Source organism: Triticum urartu, chromosome 7A (genome assembly GCF_056163025.1).
Source record: "Triticum urartu cultivar PI428250 chromosome 7A, HENAU_Tu73, whole genome shotgun sequence".
NCBI lineage: Eukaryota > Viridiplantae > Streptophyta > Magnoliopsida > Poales > Poaceae > Triticum > Triticum urartu.
Window position 1 is genome coordinate 703725216 of NC_141879.1, and position 14694 is coordinate 703739909.

The 14694-nt window shown below is 43.9% G+C and overlaps 1 protein-coding gene across 3 annotated transcripts; it reads right to left on the reverse strand.

The window, feature by feature from the left end:
• Positions 1-588: 588 nt before the first annotated feature.
• On the reverse strand, positions 589-14282 carry LOC125525922 (putative aldehyde oxidase-like protein). Of its 3 annotated transcripts, none has more exons than XM_048690926.2 (10): positions 13956-14282; positions 4661-6325; positions 4279-4538; positions 3480-3689; positions 3088-3306; positions 1853-2821; positions 1656-1751; positions 1446-1544; positions 1065-1254; positions 589-949 (listed from the first exon to the last, which is right to left on the reverse strand). In XM_048690926.2, the coding sequence occupies exons 1-10, from the start codon at positions 14104-14106 to the stop codon at positions 735-737; spliced, it is 4074 nt and encodes a 1357-aa protein (XP_048546883.2). In that variant the 5' UTR covers positions 14107-14282; the 3' UTR covers positions 589-734. The 3 variants fall into 3 exon arrangements, with proteins under 3 accessions (XP_048546883.2, XP_048546884.2, XP_048546885.2); XM_048690927.2 differs by lacking the exon at positions 13956-14282 and adding an exon at positions 11990-12260; XM_048690928.2 differs by lacking the exon at positions 13956-14282 and adding an exon at positions 6830-7095.
• Between the last annotated feature and the right edge of the window lie 412 nt (positions 14283-14694).

Here is a 14694-nt window from a genome sequence, read left to right on the forward strand (position 1 = left end):
CTCGTCTGAGCCTCGAGCTTTGACGCATCCCCTCGACCAAGATCACTTCTGCTCCCGCTCGGGATCCGCCAGCCGCCCCGAAGGCCAGAGCATGCAAGGTTCGCCATCAAACAACCGGATCACCTGTAGCTCATGTAAGTCCACGGCCTCAACCCCGCGGAGGCCATAGCAGCGGAGCAGCACCCAAGCCGCCGCCTATGACTCCCATTAGTGGCGGCTCCAGGAATTTGCAACCGGGTATTCATGTGTATTCATTTTGCCAAAATCATTGTTATTTCTTGAAAATTGTCACTGTTTTGCTAAAATCAACACTGTTTTGTAAAAATCATGGGTATTCACATGAAGACTCAAGAATACGTCTAGCGCCGCCCCTGACTCCCATACACCGGCGACAGGGTGGCTAGCCATGTCCTCCCTGGCTTGGCGTCGCCCTGGCTCTGCCTCGGACTGTGCCTCGCCATCTTCTTCTCTTCCAATGACGCAAATTTTGTTTTCAGACAACTTGCAAATAGCAAACGTGGATTATTATTTAGTAGTATAAGCGAGCATTTTAATTGCAAGCCTACCTTCAGGTTCAGTCAGGAATCATCAACGCAAATCTCAACCCATAATTATTAAAAAAGTGTGCAAGCACAGCACCGAATACTATAAACATTTCGAACAACATGTATGCAATTTGCCATTCAACGTCAGGCAACACGACTCCTTCCGGTTGACAATACCCCATTCTTGTATCACGCCACAGCTCGAGACTGATGTGCAGATAGGCTTTCCAGGTACCTATCCACGATGTCCAAACCACACATTTTCTTCACGTGCGTCATCGGCGCAGGGACGTCGAGCTGGAAGATGAGCTCTGAGCTTCCAAACTCCTTCCTCGCCGCTCGGATGGCTTCTCTCACCGCGCAATGGACCGACGCTGCAAGAACCACGGCAGGCTCCCCAGAGGCTGGCAGACGCAGACTAGTTAAATCACTTTAACCAATGAAAAATTTCAGCTGGCAAAATAGTAAAACTATATTCATGTTGCTTCAGTTCAGAGAAAGCACAATCCTACTACATACCTTTTGACGAAAGAACACGGTTCTTATGGTACCCAGTGTTGAGCACCTCGGCGTTGAACTGCTTCGGGATGGTGTCCACGCTCGGGATCTTGTAGACCCATGTGCTGTCACTCACAACCAGTCCATCGGCATTTGTTTCGTGTTCCTCGTTTATGAAGAAACCAATTCCTTGTATGAAGGACCCTTCAATCTGTAAGGTGGATGGTAGAGATCACATGTGAATATACGATACCATCATGTACTATAATGAAGAAAAACTCTGATTGGGGCTGCCATGTAATGTCCTTCGCTCTGTTTCGATGCAAGGCATTATCAAATAATATCCGTGTTCACTACAAAATGATAAAAGAAGAGCATAGCGCAGAGGAAAATATCTCAAACCTGGCCCAAGTCCACTGCAGGGTTCAAGCTCTTTCCACAGTCATACACAAGGTCGCTCCGAAGTAAAGTAATAGCTCCTGTAAGAACATCAATCTCTACCTGGATTTTTAGTAAAAAGTGAAAAGGAAGTCAGAAAAGTATCACAATATCCCATCCAGTAACTATTGAACTATCCTAGTGTGATTGACATTTAGCAGAATATTTTTGTACCTCACTTATAGCAGCTCCATAGTTCAGATAGGTGCTGGATTCTTGGCCAGGTACCCAGTATGCACTTGAGGACAAATTAACATTATCCTTAATGGCCTATTTGGGAAAGTGTTAGCACGTATAAAGATACCAATTCCACACACAAATATTTTACTCTTATGTAGCATAAAAATCCAGAGGGAAATGAAAAAAAAAACCTGAGCAATCAAAGCATCCCATGAAACAGCACCAGCGGATTGCTGCTTGAGCTTCTTCATGACTGGCTTTAATCTGTCAACCAGCATGTTGCAGGCCTCAAGGGTTGCTGCACAGCTAGATTCAGACGAAGTGCTGCCAGCAGTGAGTCCACCTTGGATCAAGTTCAGCGTGTCAGCCTGAAGAAGACGCACTCTATCAAGAAGGCATTCAGATCCATCAGGCCATAACTGTCCCAACGCGAAAACCGTCATCTGCTGTACTTTGGTCCACAGTCCCTGCCCAACCTCAACACCTCCAACCTCAACCACAATGGAACCATCGTTGAGCACAGAAACTCTTCCAGGAGCTGGCCTTGGTGCCACCTTGAAGATGAGGGGCGCACAAGAGATACCCCTCTTCCGCCACTTGTTGCGGTTGTTAAAATGCTTGATGGATTCAGCTCGATGCACGTAGCTTGACGTCGTGAGTAATCTATTGAAAATAGAATGCAATGTGTACGTCGATGCTTCGCCTGCGCTTTCTGGATAGAACAGCACAAGACTGTCATAGGTGTGGAAATTCTTCTGCCTGACAATATTAGCATCAAGCGACAGCACTGAAGCGACATGCTCGATGATGGCTTCAGCAATAAAAGAGCCTTGCGTATCTCCAGGAGCACGCATTACTGACTTGGATGTGTTGTTTGTCTTACAGACCTTGATGTCAAACGAGAGAGCACCCCAGTTGTATTTCTTCAGGCCTGACATCATAGTGTCAGGCATTAGGGGGCTCGCATCTGGAGAAATCCCAGCGTTGATGAGAATGTCCAGGTGCAAGGCTGTGATTCTCCCATTGGACTTGAAACCAACAGTGTAATATGCTTTTATGGGGTGCCGACCACCGATCATGATCATGTCAGTACTGCGGTTGAGATACATCCGCACTGGACGACGTAACTTGAAGGCACAAAGTGCAGCTGCCGTTGCTACCTGCAAAAGCATATATTGTTGGATCGCTGAGTTGCAATAGCTGAAATAGTCAATGTTCCAGCTTTCTTGGAAGCTGAATGAATGGTAAAATGAAGCTCAAATGGGCAAACTTATGTTAGAAGCTATCACTAGAACTCTAATCTAGCGTAAAAAATAGCAATTATTCATAAAATGCAATATTCATAAAAAAAGTACTGTTAGATTGTTTCAGTTGTAACACACAGGCCTTGTTGGGCTGCTGTTCAAAATTGTTTGATCTTACTTACAGTGAATGATCTGAATGCCTTCCCGCCAAAGCCTCCTCCAACCCTTCTTGTAATAACACGCACATTGCTGAATGGAATGCCGAGGCACCTCGCTATGACATTCTGTGCAAGCTCAGGGTATTGTGATGAACTGTAGACCACAATAGTGTTATCTTCATCTGGAATCGCCAGTGCTGTTTGTGTTTCCATGTAGAAGTAGTACTGAGAGGCAAGTTTCACCTGCGATCATCGAAGTCATACATATTAATGCGTATGTGGTGTTGAAAACAGAGACCATCGAAAATCAAATTTAAACGTTTGCGTTGTTAAGTATAAAAACTTCCATTCACTTTTGAGCAATGCAGGTGAGATGTCAGTATGGAAAGGTCTCGTGGTGTGTAGAATTAACATACTTCTGTTGAGAGGATCTTGTGATCAGCTTCTGCCATGCCCTTCGAGAAATCACCAACTTGTTTTGGATACTTCCCAGGAGGAACTTCGAAATAACTATTGTTCTGTACTGCCTGTTCTACAGTTAAGATGGGCGGCTTCAAATCTTTTGTGTCATATTCAACAACGACCTGTTTGCCTGCCAAGTTGGCATATCTCTGAGTCTCTGCAATCTGAGGTAAAGTACACATTTTAGTGACATCAGTATTAAAGAAATACAAAATAACAATTTTTTGTAGTAAGTTTTTGATTCTTAGAGAAAATGGTAGCTAATGCTTACTTGTAACCAGGGGAAATTTTGCATTAATTATAAATTAGTTTAATTTTAAAAGACTACTCATGATGTTTAAGTTAAATATGATCATATTATGATAAAATGTGACATCAATACAGTGCATTTTTTTGCATATCCACTTGCATTCACATTTAGTAAGCAATGTTTTAATGAAAGAAAAGAATACAAGCTCACTGAAGAAAATTTCCATAAGCTTTCAATTAACCCAATCTAATACGGGTTTTCTTGGGGTATTTTACAAAATACAAAAGAAATTTTGGATATATTTTGGATGAACAACTGTGTGATATTACGGTATAATATTTTAATTTGTACAGATTTGCCCCTTCTAATTAAAAATTACTTCTTCCTTAACATTCATAAACTTATTTTCCAGAGAGAAACAATGAAGAAAATCCTATTTATAAATTGACTTTACTATACAAGAATTTATTGTTGAGTAAACTAAAAATATGGAAGATAAGTACCACGACACCAAGAGCTTGTCCAGCATACTCAGCAACTGGAGAACCAAAAAGTGGTTCGTCCCCAAACATGAAGCTTGATCCAATATTTTGCCCTCCACTTGGAATATCCTTCGCGGAAACAACTGTGAGGACCTTCTCTGATGCTAAAGAAGGCTTGAATTTGATATTCTTGACATATGCAAGAGGCTGTGTGCTGTAAATAAACTCTCCATAGAGGCAATTTTTTGGAGCAGGAATATCATCTACATATACTGCCTCCCCTGCATTACAGAAGAAATTCTATCAGCCTAAACGTAATCATAAAGGAAGGATAATTTGGAGAGGAAAAGAACATGTAGATCCCATTAATAATTTTGATGATGTAAGCTTAATAAACACATACCAGAAGCTTGAAGCTCAACTGCATACTTTTTTATCGGCTCGCCAACTGGTTTATGATCACCACTGGAAACTGTGTCTCGACGTGAAGACAATGGAAGGTTACAGGGATCATCTGTATCTGAAGAACTAGCAGAACCAATGCTCGGAGTTTTTCCAGGCCCTTTGATTCCTTTAGCAAATGGAGACAGGAAACTGAAGAGAAATGCAACAGCCACACTGGCTCTGTATTCAGCATGTGATGTTCCTTCCATTGGTACAATTGTTTCTCTAAGTAACCGAACTGCTTCGAGCACAACAGATGGAGTGAGCACTTCTCCGTTCAGGTATTGTTCAACTTTTGTTGCTCTAATAGCATGTTCCGTCCCATAGGCACCAAAGGCCATGTGTAGGTTACTCAGCACAAGATCACCACATGATTTTTGGGAGACACGGCCCAGCATAGCAGAGTTAATATATGAAACCGCATTGCCAAGAGGGCGCGGCGCTGCTCGGTAAGTTTCGAAGATGACCTTACTTTCTTTCTGAGAATCTGAAGCCCAATGTGGAATAAATATGCTCAGGAGCAATGTACTGGGATCACTAGGAGGCTGCTCCAGAAACTCTTCCAAAGTAACCACTAGTGTTTCTGAATAAACCTGAAGACGAACAGTTGAAGCAGCGCCGAGAAGTATGGTCGCGATGTCTGAGGGAAAAGGGTATTTCTGTGCTAGAATTATGTTCCCACCAATGCTTGCTGTGTTACGGACAAACGGTGTGGATACCTTGCTCATGTGCTCGGCGAGTTTTCTGAAAACTACACTTCCATTTGGAGATGATTTAGACCCGGCTTCTTGCTCAAGTATCTCGATGGTCTTAGAAATTGGTGTAGCTGCTCCAATTTCAATGCCACCGTCTTTCTTCCAAATAGCTGAAAGCTCTGGAATGTCACCGATGTCAATATACTTGTCATATAGATCCTGATCCTTGTATCCCTTCACACCAGAACTTGTGTTCGCGACAACCACTTTAACTGGGCAGTCACTGAACAAGCCAGAGTTCAGCAAATCATAATATTGCTCGATGCTTTTAGGATGATACCAACCCTCCCTGGAGATCGTAACATCCGAATCATCATTTAGATGATGAAGTGAAGATTTTATCTCGGATTTCAGGAAGTCCGGGAAAGTGCAGACTCCACCACCAAGAGTGTAAGCTGGCAACTTGCTAACGTCGGCGTGCTTATCGCCTTTCTTCCAGAATACATTGAGGCCCAAATCCTCCAGGTCAACATCTGAAGCAAAACTTTTGCAGGCGTCGACAATTGGCCTGTAACCGGTACATCTACACATGTTGCCTGAGAACGCCCTTTCTGCTTCGGACACCGTCAACTTTGAGAACCCTTTCTGTGGCTCAGGCTTCTTGGATTTGTCGGCATTGGCAAGAGAGGTGAAAATAGACATGCACATGCCAGGAGTGCAGAAGCCACACTGGGAAGCATGGAACCCAGCCATCCTCTTCTGGATAGAGTGGAAACCATCTTTGGTATTTCCCAGGCCTTCGGTGGTGATGACTGAGCAGAGATTTATGTTGTAGAGCAGAGTCAGGCATGAACTTGCGGAGAACTCAGTGACCTCATCTTTTGTTGGATTGTAAGTTGCTATGAGGACCACACAAGCTCCACATCCACCTGCAATACAGCACAACGATACAGTTATTCATGGGATGCTATATCCGCCTCTTCTCAGGACAAAATAAACATAACATTGATCTGGAGGAACAGGACGAACCGAAAGAACCATGGCATTATGTGAAAATTGAACAAATATAACCAAATTTACTGATAGTACTTACTAATTCCAATTTGGTTTGGATTCTTATTTCAGAATCTGAACTCCCAGGTAAACAAAAACAATGACAGCAGTGAATCATACGGATGCAAGCGTGTACACGATGAATGCCGATCCGCAAACTAGGGACATTATGAAGTATGAACCTTATACTACCAGATTATTAAAAATATTTGCATAGGAGTAAAACACACTATGAGTACATGAATTTGCCAGGGTGGTTCAGTTTAGTACATCAGCTAGGAAAGCATATGTAGAAATCATCCAGAAAAAATCATAGCAAAGCATATGTAGAAATCATCCAGAAAAAATCCCCCCTGTCTCAGAGATGCGGAGACCCTCACCGCCGTGGTGCGCCAGCGGCATGTGAGGCCGCGTCCTCTCGCTTCACCCTCTGGATCGCCTCCGGCCATGGGTTGGGTCAGAGGGGTGGCGGAGGCAGAGAAATGGTAAGAGATTGGAGAGCGAGGGGAGCGGGGACGAGACGGGAGACGGAAAGGGACGACACGGTGGCTCGACGGAGATGACGCCGGATTTGGGGAAGACGTGCGGCGGCAACGCAGAACTAGGGATTTGAGGGCCGGTTTGGGAAATTTGGGTACCGTTTTTACTCTCAGAGGTATGAGGGGCTCTTTTGCAATATTCCTGTGATTTTGTCAAATATTGATATGGTTGATGGGTCTGTTTTTAAAGTAACATCACTAACAAATTTACGCATTCCGTGCATTTTATTCTTTTCATAAACTTTTGCAGTATTGCATCAGCATCCGTGGAGTTTGTAATAATGATACCTTCTCGGTAAAAAATATAAGAGTGTTTAGAGCACTATTTAGTAATAGTGATCTAAAGGCTCTTATATTAATTAACTGAGAGAGCACTTGTGTCTAAACCAGGGATTCGTGATCTTCACAAACTCTATTTCATCAGGCTGGTGTAATCCAAAAAAAATAATTACAAAATCAAGCCGAATTTTGAATAGCTTTCCCTACATCTTTGTTGATCCAAATGCTATCATGTTAAATGCTACCCACCACTTATCTATACTAATATAAAAAGACCTAAAGGGCAGATCCAAACCATCTCAACCGTCAAATCATGTTATCTAACGGTTCAAATCTCTCCAATGGTGAGCACCAAACACGTTTAACGCTTTAATTACCCACCACTGCCATTGGTTATAAACACGTTTTGACTCAACACTATTCCATGAAATCTGCCATGTAATTAATATCCTACCATTCCCGCGAAAAAGTAATTGATATACTACTAAATACCAACGTGCAACAGATATATCTTACCTAATATAACGTGCAACTAATATCCTACCTAATAAAAACGTGCATTGCACGTACATTATTACTAGTGTGGTTAAATTGTCACTTTGGATCCTTAGCTTAAGAGATGCTACTTCCGTTTCAAAAGAATTAAAGTTCTAATTTTTTCCTAAGTCAAATTTGTGTAAATTTAACAAAGTCTATAGAAAAACATATTAACATCTAGAACATCAAATTAGTCTCATGAGATTATTTTTGCACTAGTGTATTTGTGTTGTAGATCTTGACATATTTTTCTATAGGGTTAGTCAAGCTTAAACAAGTTTGACCAAGGACAAAGTAGAACTTCACTTATTTTGAAACGTAGGTAGTAACTCATTAGGTCTTGTTCTAAAATGTAGAGCATACTTGCTCAATGTACATTGTGGATGTACTGACCTTTTGAGGATTTTGAGCCTATGAGGAGGAGGGGCCGTTACCAATGGCGCTACCAAGAGCAGGTCCGACGGGGAGGAGCTCAATCTTAGTGGTGTGGTTGCCATAAGTTCTAGCAGGCTCATTGAGCTAAGAAATTGATGGAGTGGAAGATATTGACTTGTGCTAGACCGGGAATATATTATCCAGGTGGAGCGAGTTAGGTGCAACAATGAATGGCCCCACTCGAGGGGTTGGTGCTCCAAGCCGTGTCGCATTAGGTAGGTAGGATGATGAATGCCAACCATAACAAATTATAGCTCGGTAAGCTCCTGTCCCATGCAGTGGCGGAGCTATATGGGGGACAGTCCATATCATGGGCCACCTATCATTTATAATTTTTTAAGCTATACATTTACTCCTAAGCCTTGGACCAACAACCCATAGGCTATTCCCTTTTTGTTTGACACTCCCAGCATACCTAGCACTAGGCTTCAAGCTCGACCACTGATTCGATGACATCCCTGCATGGAGGTGATCCTATTTCACGCGTAGGTTTTCTAAATAGCAACCTACTGTGTGCCCCCCGCCCCTCTGCGTGCGTCCCGTCCTAGCCAGGCCATTCTGATTTTTCTTCCCACCGGTTTTGGGAAGGTCCTAGAACCATCGTTGAACCAGTTTTTCTTTCTTTGTCCAGTTATTCCTTTTCTACTTCTTCTTCTTCCTCCCTTTTCTTTTCTTTTGTTACAAATCTGCAAATTTCTTATCAAACTTGTAAAAAAATTGAAATTTGTGAAGTTTTTTCAAATCAGCGAACACTTTTTCAAAGTCATGAACTTCTTTGAAAATCAAGCACATTTTTTTTAAATTCACAAAAAATATATTCGTGATTGTGCTTATTAAATAGATGAACAATTTAAAATTTCATGAATATTGCTTTAGTCTGAGCAGTTTTTTTAAAATTAGTAAATATTTTAAAATATTAAAACAAAATTGGAAATTCCTGTTTTTTAAATTATGTAAATTTTTATAATTGATGAGAATTTTAGAAATTTGAGAACAAGTTTTGAAATTCCCTAACATTTTTTAAATTCGTAAGCAAATTATAGTCGATGGCTTTTTTGATATCCATGAACATTTTTATGAATTTGAATATCTTTTCAAAATTTTGTAAAATTCAATTCCGTGATTTTTTAGAACAACGAGAATGTTTTAAATTTGAACATATTTCTTCTTATTATTTTTGAGATTTTTTGGAAATTAGGAACGGTTGAAAATCAATTTTGTGAACAGTTTATGGAACCCCCAATCTTTTTAAGAAGCAAAAAGTAAAAAAAAACAAAAAGAAAAAAGAAACGAAAGAAACAGAAAAGGAAAACAGGGGCTCCCATCCCGCCCATGGGCCCTTCCCAAAGTGCGTTTGTGGGTCCATCCCTCGACCTGACCTAATCCAGAGTCATTTCTAGTTCCTCTCTCCGCCTACACGTGCTGTTCCTGCAAGCCTTCCAGGGTATCAATTAGTTCCTCAAAAAAAGAAAAAGGGTATCAATTAGTTATCTCAAAAAGAAAGGTATCAATTACTTCTTCCATTCCAAAATAGATGACTCAGCTTTGTATTAACTTTAGTACAAAATTAATATAAAGTTGGATCATTTATTTTGAAACGGAGGGAGTAGTTACAGATTATCGTCACGTAAGGAAGGGCTTAGTCGAGAGATGCTACACACACGGGGAGCTCACGGGCAATTTACAGGGATGGTCAGGATTGGCCGAGTTTTAATTAAGTGAGGTGGACCAATCAGTGAAATTATGGGGAGCCAATTAGAGAAGAGCACGCACTCCTGTCCGTGAAAGTCAGTCGTTGTTTGCCCGTGTATCTGGTATTATCGGGCTCAGTCAACCATAGGTAAGCACCGCCGCACAGGAATTTTAGCGATGTGATAGAAAGGCGGGAAATGAGAATATGAGAGGAAGAGGACTTCAAATCTGCAAAGCATCCGTACGATTTCTACGCAAAGACTTATAGTAGATGGTGATGTTATTGTTGTACATGTTGTCTATAACAATGTACTATATTATAATCCGTGCATGCCATGAGAAAGGGACGTGCCACCTAATAACTATCCGCTGTGGAGGATTTGACAACAAATGCGTATTCGCACAAAACGAAACAGTGTTGGTTATGACTCTGTGACAAGGACGGGTGAGAACGCACGTTCCACATGGGAAAGTAGAATCGTGAGCTATAGCCAAAATGTAAACGCCAAGGAAGATCACTGTCAGCATGTCACTTGCAAAATATGATCATAACCACCGATCAACTGCGAATCAACCTGTGGTTGAGTTGGTTAGGTGGACAGTGGTATCCCCAACCCACCAGGGTTTAAATCCTGGTGCTCGCATTATTCCTAGATTTATTTCAGGATTTTCGGCGATGCGCTTTCAGTGGGAGGAGACGTTTCCGTCGACGACGAGGCACCTACGGTGACTTCGTAAATCTCAAGATGATATGCCGGCTCAGTCTCTCGGAGGTGCTCATAGAGGTAAGGTGTGCGTGTGTGCGTTCATAGAAATGAGTGTATGCGCGTATATATGAGCGCTTGTGTTTGTACTGATGCTAAAAAAAAAACCACCGATCAACCGGCTTAGCTAACAGTGACCGGTAGTTCGACACTAGATGCAAAGTCTATGTTTCCCGTTGATATTCCTTTTCATTCTTGCAATCAAGGTACGTCATTATTTCCGTATGAGTGCTCAAATAATGCTGCGAGAGTAGACCAGAGATTCATGGCCGGTATGATGGCTAGTCTGTAATTTTTTGTAAACTCTACTTATGTGGTGAGACCAGGCAGCGCATTTACATCCGTTTTTTTTTTAAAAGGCACAACATTAGATGAATCACTTGCATCTATGACGAAACCACGGACAATTACAAAATTGCAATTTGTTAACTACTAATATTCCCTTGCACCTTAGATCGACACCTGAGCACACCGCAGCTGGATGCATCCAAGCACCGACACCAATCGTTTGTATGTGACATTATGAGAGCAGATGCATGGAGTTAAATTTGAATAGTGATTAGACTATTTGCTTCTGGAGCTTAGTGTACCATTTTGTGGACCACGGAATAGAAGATCATTAGATATATAGACATGCAACTAAAGCTTGGGCTACGAGCTACTATAGCTCAACCAACCATATTGCGTACCTCGAATCTGGACGTGATATATGTTACAATCAGTATGGCATACTAAAAGTTGTGATCACTTTAGCCCAACATATCTCAAAGTTTACAGAATTGCATTATGTTGAACGATCATGCGGAAATAGATATGAAAACATCCCCGCCGACAAGGTGATATCGGTGCGAGACTTTGGGCCGATCTCCAACTGACTGAATAGACATCAAATTCCTTGTAACGGGAGTTCACCACAACAGTGATCGCGCTCGTAACTAAATACTCCCTCCATTTCAACTTTATACTAAATCTGTGCCACTTATTGTAGTAGGAAGGGAGTATAAAGCAGATAAGGTACTCCAAAATTAATGATGTACGTACGCTCGGACTACAACGCAGAACGCCCGCATGCATGTGGACGCAAAATCACACAAGACATAATTCAAGTGTGTGCTCTTCCAGCATAGTACACACGACCGACAGTACAACGCTTGAGCGATGTTGGTCTGCTTTGCGGGGCCGGTGCAATTGGCAGCGTTCGTACTACGCTCCTAGAGCTTGCAAGAGAATGGCGGATCAAGAGCGAGCTAGCTAGCATGCAGCATCCGTGCTGTAAGCCCGTAACTGTACGCACCTTCGCCGCAGCCGAGCTTGGTGCCGGTAAATGGCGTCCGGGTGCGGATGAACTCGAGCAGCGTGGTACCGGGGTGCACGTCGCCGCCGGCCACCTCGTGCCGCCGCCCGTTCAGCGCGAACACCACCTTCTCCAGCTTCACCGGTCCCATCGCCACCGCTCGGTCGACTGGCTAGAACTGACTGATAGATGTATGGGAGTAGCTACTCTGCGGCGGTGCGTGTGTGTGATGGAGAAGGTGGTGGGCGAGCTGCCGCTGCGCTATAGCGAGGGAGTTGAATGCTGGCTGCCAACTTGCGTACGTGACGGCGAGTGCTAGCCGCACGCCTCCGCGTGGCCTCCAGCGTCACCGACGGGGACAACGCGGCATGCATGGCGGTGAGCCGGTAGGTGCACGTCCAGTGCGAGCGGTGCTGTTTGGACAAGAAAACGTCCCCACATTTTTTCTGCTGCGTGGATAACGATTCTTGTTTTTTCGAGATAGGGAACCGCTCATGCCTCCTAGTTGTCCTTCCTCTTCTTGACCCCCACTAGAAAACGTTATCTGCTTTCCTTAGAAAAGAGAGTTATCTGATATTCCACCGTCGTCTCTTCCTCTGGTCCTCTCTCCATTTAAAAAAGAGATCCCTCATCGACGTGGAGCAAGCAAAGCTTGCGGCGTGGAGTCTGCGTAGTCTAGTCTCTTTGTATGTCTGCCCGGGAAAGAAAATCTTGTTGGGTCGTCTGTTTCGGATCTACTCCTTCCGTTTCAAATTACTCGTCGTAGAAATGGATGTATCTAAAACTAAAATATATCTAGATACATCCATACCTGCGACAAGTAATTCGAAACTGAAGGAGTACTTTGATACGCGTGGACACCATAGGAGGTCGTCAACTTTGGCTCTCAATCGGTGAAGTAATTCTCGGGACTGGAGTTATAGCCTAGATGCAGGCTGGAATCGTCGAATTGTCACCAACAACTTCTTCCTCCCTGCTGCGATCTTGTTGATGAGATTAGATCTATCCTACATCTTCATAGTGATAGACATGGTCGTATAGCGTAATTTTTGTTGTTGCGCAGTATGTTTCCCTACAATCCCAAGTTGAGCTCTCACACACACGTCACGTCCCTTATTGCCCCTGCCCTCTACACGGGTCATGTTACAATCCCATGCGGAGCTCCCACACGGACACACCTGTCACATGCTTAGTAGCCCCTTGTCCTTTGTAACATGGCCATGTTGCAAATCCTAGATGAGCTCTAACACAAAGGAACGCATTCACGCGTGATGGCGAACGCAAAAATCAGTCGACTACCTTTTCGTTACTATAGTTTGGGGTACGAGCTACTACAGCTCAACCAACCATATTTTGCCTACCTCGAACCGTGACGTGATATTGTAGATCAATACGACCAACTAAGTTAGGATCACTTTAGCCCGACATATTTCTAACTTCCAAGTGTGCAAAATTGAATTATGTTGCATGATCAGGACGAAATAGACATCTCTCGTAAAAAAAAAAGACATTAGACATCGTCGCCAACATAATGATCTCGGTGTCAGACCAGCTATCGGCCGATCTCCAACAGACTGAGCCACCAATTTCCTTGTACTACGTACTGGGAGTTCACGAAGACAGTGATCGTGCTAAACATAAAGCAGATCACGTACGTCTTTGGATCATCAAATTAATGATGTACGCTCGGACCACAACGCATGCATGTCATGTCGACGCAAAATCACACAAGACATAATTCAAGTGTGTGCTCTTCCAGCACACACACGACCGACATCAGTACAAATATAAATCGGTTGACCGATGTCGATCTGCTTCGCGTGGTGCGATTATATAGCAGCGTTCGTATACGCTCCTAGCTAGAGCTAGCAAGAGAATGGTGGATCAAGAGCCAGCTACCAGCTAGCATGCATGCAGTGCATGCAGCATGCGCGCTCTAAGTCTATAACTGTTAAACTGTACGTACCTTCGCCGCAGCCGAGCTTGGTGCCGGTGAAGGGCGTCCGGGTCCGGATGAACTCGAGCAGCGTGGTCCCGGGGTGCACGTCGGCGCCGGCCACCTCGTACCGCCGCCCGTTCAGCGCGAACACCACTTTCTCCAGCCTCGTCGACCCCATCGCCACTTCGCCGTCGCCGCCGCTCGGTCGACCTCGGTGAGCGAGCGAGCTAGCCAGAAATGGTGGATTGAGATGTCTACTATATGAGGAGGTACTCAGCCTGGCTGGCAAGGACGACGCGCACTGCCTGCGATGTGAGCGACGGGGGGACGTGGTGGGCGAGCTGCTGCTGGCAGCTAAGCTATAGGGAGTTGGACGAGTGCTGGTCAGCCTCTGTTGCCTCTTTACTTGCGTGACGGCGAGTGCTTAGCTGCCCCGGCGACTCGGCGCGCGGGGGAGGAGATCGGGCCAGCCGTCACCCGACGGGGACATCCACGATATGGGCGGCGATCCGGTAGGTCCGCGGACGTGCACGTGCAGTGCGATGTACTTTACTTGTAAGCTATGCCGTCTAGACACCAAAAAAGTCTCAGCATATTCTGTTGCCTTCATATACTCGTATTCGTATAATAAATTGAGGCGAAATAGATATGATCCAAACTCCCGTCCCGATCAATCTACTGTCTCGCCGTCTCTTGCTCTGTCAGTGACACACGGTGGTTCTTGTCACGAGGATGAAACAACCCATCACCTGTTTCTCTCGTGTCT